This window comes from Macaca fascicularis, chromosome 7 (assembly GCF_037993035.2).
Source record: "Macaca fascicularis isolate 582-1 chromosome 7, T2T-MFA8v1.1".
Taxonomy (NCBI): Eukaryota; Metazoa; Chordata; class Mammalia; order Primates; family Cercopithecidae; genus Macaca; species Macaca fascicularis.
The window spans coordinates 9269504-9282462 of NC_088381.1; the positions used below are offsets into that span (position 1 = coordinate 9269504).

The window sequence follows — 12959 nt, forward strand, 5'->3', positions numbered from 1 at the left end:
ATGTACAAGGCCCTTCCAGAATCTTGTCTCTTGCCTTTCTCCACTGCACTGTTTTCAACCCACAGGCCATCATCAATCAGTGAGATAGCATATTAACAAATCAATTTGTGCTTTAACCCGAGCATTTTTAATGAGAATTGAATATATCAGAGTATGTTATGTGTAATAAATTCTGTTTAATAGAACTCATTCCTCTCTCTCTCACACACACACGCACACATGTAAACTGGGTCTCGATATAAAACACATTTCTTATTCTGGGTTGCAGTACAAAAAGGCTGAAAAAATCCTACTCCTGAGCTTCACTTCCCACCTCTCCCCTGTTTTTCCTGTACTGCGCTTTGGTCACACAAGGCTTCCCTGCAGTTCTCCAAACAAGTCAAGCTCCTCTTCACTCTTCAAACCTCTGCTAAAAGGTCAGTTCCTAAGAGTATCCTCGTCTGGACCCACACATCTAAATTAGACCCCATGAGAGCAGCTCCACAGCACTCATCATATTATATTTATTGGCTGATTATTTTATCAATACCTGTTTCTCTGAATGGACTGGAAGCTCCAAGAGAGTGGGACCTGTATCTGTCCTGCTCCTCGAGCACCTAAAGCAGTGCCTGGCATCCAAGAGGCACTTCATCAATACATATTGAACGAACAAGAGATAGATCTCTATTTCCTTTTGATGATTCCATTCTTAGATGAAACAGATGATCAATTTCATAAGGCACTATTTTTAGGTGGTCCTTTGTCATTTGTTATATAGAATATACCTATATATTTACAGCCATAAACATAGCATGTACTGTGTCTCTGTAAGTAGATTAAGCATTGCCTGTGAGTATGCACTTATGTTTAATGTACACTTATGTTTATGTACACTTTGCTGTGTATGTTTTTGTGTAAAATAAACTAACAATGAGTTTTCATGTGTTTAAAGCAAAAGCTCTTAGCATAAAACTGGAATGTGCTTCAATCATCAAAAGAAAATATATCTGGAACTTTAAGAGAAAAAGGGTCAAGCTGACCTCCAGTGGTGAGACTGGGGAATGGCTCCTAAAGTAACTGTAAAAAACTCAGATAACCTATCACACAGAAGCATATATATATATATATATATATATATATATATATATGCAAAACACATTTCTCAATTAATACTTTAAATTATGTTTATTATACCAATTTACAGGAGATACAGATCATGCCATATATTGTATCAAAACAAAATAAGCAGAAGTGTTATTCATAGACACCTATAACAGCTTTCCGAGATAGTGTATGAAATCACCACTATCAGAACATCTAAGTCTTGGCAAGAATCTTAGTCGAGATCTGAGATCTAACATCAGCAAATTCCATAAAAAGCTGATAATTTTTCAATGCTAACCCTCAGAAAGTCTCTCCTCCATTAGTCTCTGAGTGAGGTCAGGTCCTCAGTGTAAGCTGAGTTGTCATTTAGCCTTTACGGTATAAATTCTGTTTTCCCAACTAAATTGTAAATCTTTTGAGTACAGAACCTATATGAGGATTAAATAAAATAATCCACAGTAAATGCTAAGTGTTGTGTCTGGCGTATAGCAATATGCAACAAATGTTATCTGTTATCATCATCATCATTACCATCATTACTAAATGATATTTTATCTCTAGCACATCTCTTGTATTTGACACGTGCTCAATTAGTGTTGACCGATCATAAGAAACTGTAAGAAGCCAAGTTATGTACATGAAATTAAAGTTTAGAAAATTTGTCTTTACAGCAAAAACAATTTTAACATGCAATATCTCACTTAAAGAACCGTTCCCCAGATCTGTGTTTTAACTCTTAGGCTGCTTATACATATTCAGATGTTTCCTTCATAAAACCATGACAATAGTAATATTTCTTAAGAAGAGGCAATAATGGAAATGAGCACATCATACTTTTAGAACATATTAAAAGCAATGCTCATCGGAGCATTAGCTATAACAGTAAATACGGAATGTTTCTCTTTTACCTCGGCACATAGCTTGTATTGAACTAACTTTACCATCAAAAAACACACTTTGACAGCCACAGACTTACAGGAAACTAAACACGCTGCTCCTCAAAATAAATACAATAGTTATAATAGATTGGTCATCTACCACACGCCATTGTGACCCAGTCCCACCCTAAGCTATCCCAACAGTTGTAATCAGTCAAAACGACCACTTTAAAGGTGAGAAGCTGAAGTTCAAAAAGGTTTAAATAATTTCTTCAAGACCACACATCTAGTAGACGGCAGAAACAGGATTCAAACTCGGGGAGGATTACACACCTGTTTTTCTATCCCACTATCCTGCCTAGGGTTACACTGCATTTTCTTTAATGAATGGTCACTTATTTCATTATATGAGTTTATGCTTCAGCATGTTCTGCTCCTAAGCGCTATCACTCCTAAGGGCAAATATCCACCCAAAGATAGATCAGAGGCAAAGGTCAATCCAGCATCAAAGCCACATCAGGAATATTCTCACCAGGCAAGGACCTTTAAGATCTTCCAGAGGCATTTCAGTGTACAGGGTAAGAGAGCCACCTCATAAAAGTGTAATAGCTCATTCACTCCTTATATATAAAGACTGGCACACAGTAAATGCTCAATAAGCACCAAATATTATTATTGTTATTCCTCCAGGACACAGAGCAAGCTACAACAAACTGCAGTGAAATGGTCAAAGCACACGTAATGTTATGTGGATATACACACACACACACACACACACACACTAAATTCACACTATGAATTCCAAAGCCTATGATGCTGGACTTGTTAGAAGCAGCAACTAGTACCATTTATCACACATTCACACACCATACAAAGAGATGGATGACAGTATACAGAACACAGCTGAATCACCCCATAGGCCTGTTAAGGAATCAGTAGCATTGGGTATCAGGGACTATACTGGAGAAGATAAAGTTTAAAGAACAGCTGAGCCCCGATGTTCAAATTACAAAAATCGTAACGAAGAAGTAAGGAGCTGGCAAGCTGCATAGAAGTTTTGCCACAGTATTTTCTCATCCAATTTACAATCTTGGAAATTAACTTCTATGAGATTCAGGTTTCAAATCTCTAACATAAATACAGGCAAATATCAAGATTATGGTGACAAGTATTAGAGGTACTTCCTCAAACTGGGCTCAGGACCAGCTATGAGAAATAAAGCTGGAAAGAGAAATTTCCCACCTGGTCCTTTCTTCTGTACCTCAGTAGGGAGAACAGAACACCTTATTTCTGAAACCAGTGAAATAAAAGAACTCTATTGCTTATTTCTCTCTTTCCCAACACTACAGAAATATCACCGTCTTTTTAAAAAATTTTTTTATCATGTAGGGAGCTTGTACAGGGTAGGAATAAAGGATGATCTGCGGCCGGGCGCGGTGGCTCAAGCCTGTAATCCCAGCACTTTGGGAGGCCGAGACGGGCGGATCACGAGGTCAGGAGATCGAGACCATCCTGGCTAACACAATGAAACCCCGTCTCCACTAAAAATACAAAAAAATTAGCCGGGCGTGGTGGCGGCGCCTGTAGTCCCAGCTACTTGGGAGGCTGAGGCAGGAGAATGGCGGGAACCCGGGAGGCGGAGCTTGCAGTGAGCCGAGATCGCGCCACTGCACTCCAGCCTGGGCGACAGAGCGAGACTCCGCCTCAAAAAAAAAAAAAAAAAAAAGGATGATCTGCAGAGGACTTTGACACAGGATGAGAGAAAAAATTAAAAGTTAAAAAACCATTATACTAGACAGTGAACACATATCAAAATTAGAAATCAGGCAGACCTGGTTAATCAATCTAGCCATCCTATTGACCAGCTGTGAAAGCTCAGGATGGCACTTGACTCGGCCGGGTCTCAGGTAGTTGGAAATTATCTATGTGAAGCACTGAGCATGGTACCCGGCCCGGAGCTGGTACTTCCTACTCAGTAGCTAGGATTACAAACATCTTCAATTAAGTCAAAAAGCCTGGGGGTGCTCAGCATTTAATCTCTCATGTCAACAAAATCTCTTACCATGCCTTCCTGAAAATGTTCTAGAACACAGACCATACCCAGTTTCTTACATTAAGAACTCATCTTTCACTTACACTTCCAAAGCTGCTGCCCTTTCAATTCCATCAATAGCCCTTTCAGGAAAGGACAGAAGAGAGGAAGAAAGGGAAGGGGGAAGGAAGGAAGGAAAAGGGAAAAGAAAAGAAACAGAAATGTAAATGTCCATAAATATCTAAAAGCTCAAGGAATTTTGCTTTGCATCCATACGTTCATGAAAAACATGAATGTTACTCAGCCTGTTTACCCTCTATACCAGAAGTCACAATCTCAGATGTCTACAGGCTCCAGGTAATCAACATAAGTAGAGAAGCCTGGCTATAAGACAATAGTAAGTGTGGGGCAGTATTTTGGCAACTAAAGCACACATGCTTTATTCGAAAATTATCCAAAGGTAACTTTTCAAATGTTACTGTGCTCAATGAATAAACGTCTCTGGGCTGTATTTTATGGTATCACAAATCTAAGAATTCTGCAGCTTTCCTAATGCTATCCCCCAAATAGCCTTCTACCTAAATACTGCGAGTCATGAAAACATTTCTAGCAATGTCCGGTCAGATCAATTGACAACTATCAATTAAATTTCAGCTAGTTGCCTAGCACCGAACTAGGTAACATGGGAAAAGAAGATCTCCTAGACTTTTGGATTGAGTTGGGATAGATGCATGGGCCCACTCTTTTCCCTGGCCAGAAATGATAGAACTTTGGAGCTGGAAGGAAACTTACACCAGCTAGTCCAATGCTTTTACTTTATAGCTGAAGAACCTAATATTTAAGAGTGATGTGTTATTGTCTAGAATTTACAGAATTACTGAGTGAGGCAGGACAAGTCTGGAGAGAAGGAAGCATTCCCAGTGGTGCTCTACCATGCTTTCTCCTGTTTCATGAAGCATCAAAAGAAACGGCCAACATGCATAAAGTCACCGGTTCCAGCAGCAGCCTGTCACCTAAAGTCAAAAAACTTTTGCAATAAAAAGAAAACTGTCTTGGTCCACCTGTATTGACTCATGTTCAGAGGTTAAGACTCAGCAGAAATGATTGAGGGCTGATGGTGCACAATATTTACTCAGAAGCTGAGTAACATTTATGTTTTTCATGAATATATGGATACAAAGCAAAACCATCATTGGCCCCCATGATACAAATGAGCAATGAACAGATTCTTCATTTTACAACAGCCTCCTTCTATATCTCAGTTGTCTGAGGGCAAGACAGTATCTTGAAGGCTGAGACAAAGGCTCCTTTTCCATGAAAATTCAAGTCCAAATGTACCTACTGGATTCTGGGTAGCCAGTCGCCCAAGAGGAATCTCAACACTAGCAAATCAGTAAATCTAGTAACCTCACAACACTTTATAGTCACACTGAAATGATGAATTAATATATTTCTCAATATTTTCTATTTTTTCCTTTTTGGCATCTCAGTAATGAATTATACTAATATCAGCACTTGGGGGAATACCATAAGGGTTTTATGAAATCATCATATTTTTACTTGTGAAAGTTTTGTTTATTGGCCTACAAATTATTCCCTTTCCCTCACAGTATTATCTGGGAATTAAGAGATTTAAATGTATTGTGTTGATAACGAAGAATATAAAAAAATGGAACAGGCTTGGGATTTATGTCTTTATAAACTTAGTTGTATCAGCTCAAATAGAGTCTGCACTCAATTCTGTTTCAACAGCAATGTGTAAACTATTAGAAATGGATCAGTGGAATGTGATGGAGACAGTAAAACAAGGAAGTCTACAAGTCTCTCTTAATGGAGGCCAGCATACCATTTGGTTCTCTTGGGGACAAAAAGGTACAATGTAAGTTAATTTTCAGTTTGGCATTGATCCCTGGATCATTTTGCAGTGGGAGGAACCACACTAGAAATGTGATTGCATTGCACAATGAGCAGAGGCCTGCCAGAGGCCATCGCTCAGTGAAGTTTCCCCTCAATTAGGAAATATGCATGTGATAAATGGGGTAAACGAAAAAGGTTCCCGTAAAGGAAATGTCACTGTTGGCTGGTTCTTTGTCTTGCATTCCACACAACCCAAAGAACATTAGTTAAAAACAGATACAACAGTCTGTCGTTTCCAAGTCCTCTACTTTCAAACTGCTGAAGGTGTGGGTCAAAAACAATATTCTTAAGTTACCCAGCTGCTTACAAGCCAGATAAAAGGCATGTATTTTTCTTTCTTCCCCTTTCAAAATTGAAGAAGTAGAGATCCAAAGAAGTCCTACTAATCCCATGCTCAGGCTTTCCTTTTGTCATCAAGATTTGGGCCTCCTACAGAGTTTCACTTACCTTTCTAGAGCTGCATCCCTTCACTGAGTGGCACATCTGAAAAGACACTGGAAGATCAGAGGGCTACATTCAGAGTGTAACTGAAAACCTGAACACATTGCTCCACAGAAGCAACTAGATGGACTAGAGACCTGCTGACTAGGAAGGAGAACTTCTACAAGTAACTGAAAGGTTAAAAATGGGAGGACGTATAAACAGTAGGAATTTAGTGCTGGGCATAGTGGCTGACACTTATAATCTAAACATTTTGAGAGAGAGGCTGAGGTGGGTGGATGGCTCGTACCCAAGAGTTAGAGACCAGCCTGGGCAACATGGTGAAACTCCATCTCTACAAAAACAAAATAAAATCATAAATAATAAATAAAGGATGTAACCCGAACTCAGGATTATACACTGAGAAAGTACGATTATATTAATCAATTAGGATAGTATCCCAAACAATGGGTTCTTGGAGAAAAAGAATTATGTTGGAAATAAGCTATACAGTATTCTCTTTATAGTTCTTCCCTGTACATGGTAAAGCTCAAACATGGCAATAGATATTTCTCAAATATATTTGACCATGACAAGTTTTGTCAAGAGGCATTTCAAAGTATCACTGTTCAGTGGATTCTGTTTTGGGAAACCTGGTTTAGAACACCCTGATATACAGCACACAGGCACAAGAACAGCAGGAAGATCACACACAAGTCACCCTTAAAGAATGAATCCATGGCCGGGTACGGTGACTCACGCCTGTAATCCCAGCACTCTGGGAGGCCAAGGCGGGCGGATCACTTGTGGTCAGGAGTTCAAGATCAGCCTGGCTAACATGCTGAAACCCTGTCTCTACTAGAAATACAAAAATTAGCTGGGTGTGGTGGCGCACACTTGTAATTCCAGCTACTCAAGAGGCTGAGACAGGAGAATCGCTTAAACCTGGGAGGCGGAGGTTGCAGTGAGCCAAGATCGCAGCATTTTACTCTAGCCTGGGCAACAAGAGTTAGACTCTGTCTCAAAAAGAAAAAAAAAAAAAAAAAAGTGTAGCAACTTACATTTATCTTCCCCTTATAGTTTAAAAGCAAAGATGTATTGATTATTTAAATGAATCGATTTCTGGCGCATATGTTTATACACCTTTACTTAAACTAAGTACTTGGATGATTTTGCCATTCACCGGGAGAGTGGCTGCAGGTCAGACATTTCCCCTGACTTCACTGTTTTACGTCATTTATAATATCCACAACAAAATTCTTCAGTTTTGTCCAAGTGCATCCTTCATTTAGCAAACTCTGCCTTGAGAGTTTATGGTCACTTCATGATATTTGACTTCACCTGCTTCATTTTCCAATTTGGGATAATTCTGCTAACTTTATTTTTGAAAAGGCAGCACCTTACCTTTACATGGTATCACTCGAGAAACTTTTGTAAGTGGTAGCCACTGCACAGCAAGTTAATGACAGCTAGGTAGAAACATAATTTAGGTATGTCCTACTAAGGCATATGATAAAACGGATTCTCCCAGTAACAGTACTAATAGTTACTTCTTTGAGACTGCTTAGGAGCAAGGATTTGAAAATCATTATCACTATTTGGCAGATCATTTCTCTGTGCAATTGATCTTTTCCCTTATCAAAGTCCAAGATAATATTTTATGCATGATACATGATGACAATGAGAAAGAACTGGGGTTTTGAAGTTAGGACTTAATTCAACTCCTTGCACTGTGACTTTGAGAAATTAATCAGCTTCTTGGGCACTTAGTTTTCTCAGTTTTAGCAACTATTATTGAATAATAATAGCAATAATATTGATTGTGATGATACCACACCCTTCCTGGGTGGTTCAATATGATATACACCCTGTGGTACCAGATACATAGCACATACTCAAGCCAATATTATTTCCTGTTCCTTCTTCCCTTTGCAAGTCTCCTTATAATTAGGCAACTTGAGTTTAGAGTGGTCTTTGTGCTTTTTTTTTTTTTTTTTTTTTTTTTTGATTGGGGACATCTTTGGGACATAGTGGACTCATTTTTCTTCTTGTTTTTCTTTTCTTTTTTTTTTTTTTTTTTTTGATACAAAGTCTCACTCTGTCGCCCACGCAGCCCGCTACACCTTTTGAAAAGCCAGTAGCAGGACCAGTCTTGTGCCCTTTCCATTGTGCATCACGCAACAAATGCTGGCTGCAGAGCACACACGAAATAAAAAACCCTGAGCTCCCCCACTTAGTAGCCATGGAACTACAGGGTAAAATAATCAACTGTCCGATCCAAATATGTTAGGTGGTAGGGCTTGCATTTTGCTGGTGGGGGAAACTGAACAATTAAGTGACTTCCCTTCAAATGTATGGTTAAAACAAAATAGAAAGTTCTCTGCTTATTTAGGCTATCTGCTGATTGAATCATACTGTTTTCTTTAAATTCTATGAAAACATTCCCAAAAGACTAAATGTGATACTTATCAATTCTTGTATATGGTGACAGAATGAGTCACTTTTCTTTTGTACTTTAAAAGCCTGAAACCCTTCTTATTCTAGAAAGGCATGTTGAAGAAGTCTGGAAACATATCTGACTTCTCCATAACTTGTACATGGAGAAAGAAAATTGAACGGATGATGATAGCTGCCGATGGAAATCACATGGAAAGCACCAACACAGCAGTTTTCCCCCTCACTATCTTCCACTAGGTCTGTGACAAAAGACGAGACCGCTACTTAGTGAAACAAAACAGGCAGGGGTGATATTCAGTGACGACTCACAAGTACAGCTAGGCTGGGTTTTTGTCTGTTAGTTTTGCGAATGGCATCTATTCTGATTGTGTTGATGCCAAACCAGTTGTCTCATTTTATTTTCAGTATCACCCAGAGTACAGGGGTAATTAACCAGGCAGGTAAAATGGCCCAGAGAGCACCCTGGCAAATGAGAGGTCATGCATCCTGGTGGAAGTGAATGCCTGCAACGTAGCCCCAGCAGGTTGAAGTCATACAAGAAAATCAGTCCTTTGTTGCCAGCTTCTCCAATTTTTAAAGAAGCAGCTAGAAATGCAGGTTTTATACAAAAATCTCCATATTTTAAAATATTTATTCCTAGTTCAATCTTTAAAATGCTGTGTCTGCCAAATGAAACACTTCTCCCGGTCAGATCAGAGAAGAGAGTTGCTGGTTTCCTTCTGAGGGTTGTCCATCTGTGACTACTAGAATAGTTTAAAACTACAGCTAAGTGTATAAAATGGATATACCACCCAGATGGCAACAGTGAGCCATGGCGGCCATGGCTTCAGCAATTAGGTAAAAATCATAAATGTGGAGCAAAAAGTGTTGTTTAAGCGTACTAATATCATCAAAAGAGCAGATAATTCTTTTACAGGTGGTTTTTAAAAATCTAAAGTATAGTTTGAAACATTTTTATCTTTACTACTGTTAATCACACCTTAGTCTAACCTGTATTTTAAGTGCAGATCATGATCACAATATACTTTCCTTCTTCCATATACTCCTCTTTTCCACCTCCAATCTTTTCTTAGTTTGAGATATGTAAGATCACAAGACTTTTGCAGACACAGAATGAGACAATATGCTTAGAACAATACTTAGCACACAGCAAGAATTTAAAAACTGTAGGCATCTTCTGTTACCATGAATATTATTCCACTGTCAAAGCCCTCGCCAGGCTGGTCTACAGTTTGTGGAAAGCTAGGGTTAACTGTTAAAACTTGGCTGTTAACAAAACTTCTGCTTACAGAATCACTTCTGTTCCCGCCCTCTTTAGGAATCTGTGTCTTAAATTATCCCCCATCAATTTCAGTTCCTCTGAGGCAGCTGAGAATCTTTTTCACATCAGAACAAAGAAAAAGAAAGAGAGGTCTCTGTAGGGCATTTTGTAACAAGGGAGATAAGGGCCTCCTCCCCTCCTTCTCTTCTAGGAGACACAGGTACTTTTCCACTTTTTTGTTTCTTTGTGAAATTGACTCATTTTCTCTCCCAAACTACTTAAACTCTGCTGGATGGGTGGGGCCTGAATTCATACACCATACTACTTACCTAATAATTTTCTGCTACTTGCAATCACATAACATATAATCCAATACACCGACTCAGTTATTTTTAAAAGTGCATTATCATTCATTGAAAAGAAGAATATTTTCATATCTCTGATAAGGGATTAATATACAAAATTTTTAAGGAATTCAACAGCAAGAAAACAAACCGCCTGATTTTAAAATGAGCAAATAATCTGTAAATATATTTCTCAAAAGAAGACATACAAAAAGGTCAACCAATACATGAAAAAATGCTCCAACATCACTAATCATCAGGGAAATGCAAACTAAAACCACAAGGAGGTATCACTTCACAACTGTTAGAATGGCTACTGCCAAAGAAGACAAAAGATTGTCAGTATTGGTGAGGATATGGAAAAAGAGAACCCTCGCACACTGCTGGTGGGAATGTAAACTAGTTCGTGGAAAACAGTGTGGAGGCTCCTAAAAAAAATTAACACTAGAACTACCATATGACCCAGAAATCCCACCACTGGGTCTATATTTAAAGGCAATGAAGTCATATGTTGAAGAGATATCTACACTCTCATGTGGATTGCAGCGTTATTCACAAAAGCCAAGATATGGAATCAACATGAGTGTCCATCGATGGACAAATGGATAAAGAAAACGTGGTTTATACACAAAATGGAATACTATAGCCTTTAAAAGGAAAAAAATAATCCTGTCATTAGAGACAATACAGATAAACCTAGAGAACATTATGTTACATGAAATACACCAGGCACAGAAAGATAGACACGGCATGACCTCATTTATGTGAAAAATCTAAAAAAAGTCAAACTCGTAGGAACAGGGAGTAGAATGGTGGTTACCAGGGGCTAGGGGCAGAGAGGGGCAAAAGGTGGGGAAGGATTGGGGAGATGTTGATGAAAGGAGACAAAATTTCAGTTAGATGTGAGAAATAAATTCAAGATAATCTTCTATACAACATGGTGACTATAGTTAATAACCAAATATTGTATACTTTAAAATTTCTAAAAAAGCAGAGTTTACATGTTCTCACCACATATAAATGATAAATATGTGAGGCAATGTATATATTAATTAGCTCAATTTGTTACTCCACAATATATACATATTTCAAAACATGTCATATATCTCATATATACACAATTTCTACTCAAACTAACAAATTTTGAGAATAGAAATATCTGATCCACAGATTCATTAAATTAGCAAGTCATGAGTTAACATTAAATGAGGAAGTAATGTTATTGAAATTTTGCTGCCATTCTCTCCTGAAGTAGGGGGTTACTGCGGCCATCAGTAAATAAGTCTCAGTGCCTGATTCAGTATCCAGTTATTTAAAGTTAAGATTCTGAACTTTCTGCCACAGGCACTACGAGCAAATGTCAAACATAGGGAATGTCAACAGATGGCAGCACAAGGGAAATGATCCCTCAGTCATTGTGGGCTTCACAAAGGAGGATCAGGTCAACAACGTCCCAGCACTCTCTGTGGATATGGAAGGGCTCAGCACAACTCCACCTCCTACGGTTCCTTCCTTAAATTCTGTAAACTGCATCACATCACACTTCAGGGATGTGCTAAGAAACATACAGACATGAACACCCCAACAAGAGGAAGCTGAACAAAAATAACTTCCATCGTACCTAGAAAAAAAACCCTTCACTATATTTTATATAACAGTAGAAGTCTATTCCATTTTCTCTTCTGCTTTAAAAATAAAATAATCATTTTCCAATTCAATCAAATGCATTTATGGTATTTTTTAAAATTAGAAATTGAATTCTATTAAAAGCAGAATCCAAGGCTTTGCATGCCCTGTATAGACACAGTGTCTACTGGCAGCTGCAAGTTGCGATGCTGTCTAGTTTAACACTTCAAGAGGAGTATTTACTTCAGTATAGGAGAAAACCACGTATCCGTTCTCTAGAACCAGTTCAGTAGCATCAAAGGGGTATACCTGCAGGTTTTCAATTTCTTCTTTGTGTTCCCTCTTCAAGTGTAAAATAGCAGCTTGGTATTCTGTAAAATCAAAGAAGAAGCCAATTATAAAGAAGTACAAAATTAGGCACAAAATTTATCTCGTGGTCCTCTTAGAAATAAACTGACTAAAATAAATGCCACAATTTGACATCAACCTGACAAGAAATGTTAAAAATTGCTGAAAGATAGGACAAGTAGTTCAGGATAAAAGGTAAATTCCTTCCTTTCAGCAAACCCTGAATTATGAAAAGACACAAATGAAGCAGATGGGATAGGGTTAAAAGAAAAAAAAAAGGGATGATGAGTGTGTTCCAGATAAACACTGGGTCAGGTGTTTGTCTTTAAGGAGTTGGAAATTAAGTCCCCACAGAGGACAAACACAGACGTGTTAAGAGCAGACAGGGCAGGAAACAAAAGAAAATTCTCTATGCGAGATCAGAGCACTCTATTTTTAACTCTGTTTCAAAAAAGAAAAAAAATCTCCATTTGAATGCAAGGCTAAGTAAGCACCCAGGGTTGATTTTAATCTTTATCTTGGAAAGTCAATACTATTTGTCATTTGAATGAGAGATTCTAGGGTGAACTGAGGCTGAAAGGACAAAAATAAAT

At 38.3% G+C, this 12959-nt stretch overlaps 1 protein-coding gene across 20 annotated transcripts in view; it reads right to left on the minus strand.

Annotated features, from left to right (window-relative positions):
- FMN1 (formin 1) overlaps window positions 1–12959 on the minus strand; it is a 419977-nt gene that overhangs the window by 226720 nt on the left and 180298 nt on the right. For all 20 annotated transcript variants that reach the window (XM_073995420.1, XM_073995415.1, XM_073995421.1 and 17 more), the window contains one exon: window positions 12328–12389. In XM_073995420.1, coding sequence (XP_073851521.1) covers window positions 12328–12389 — 62 coding nt within the window. The remainder of the gene's footprint in view (window positions 1–12327; window positions 12390–12959) is intronic.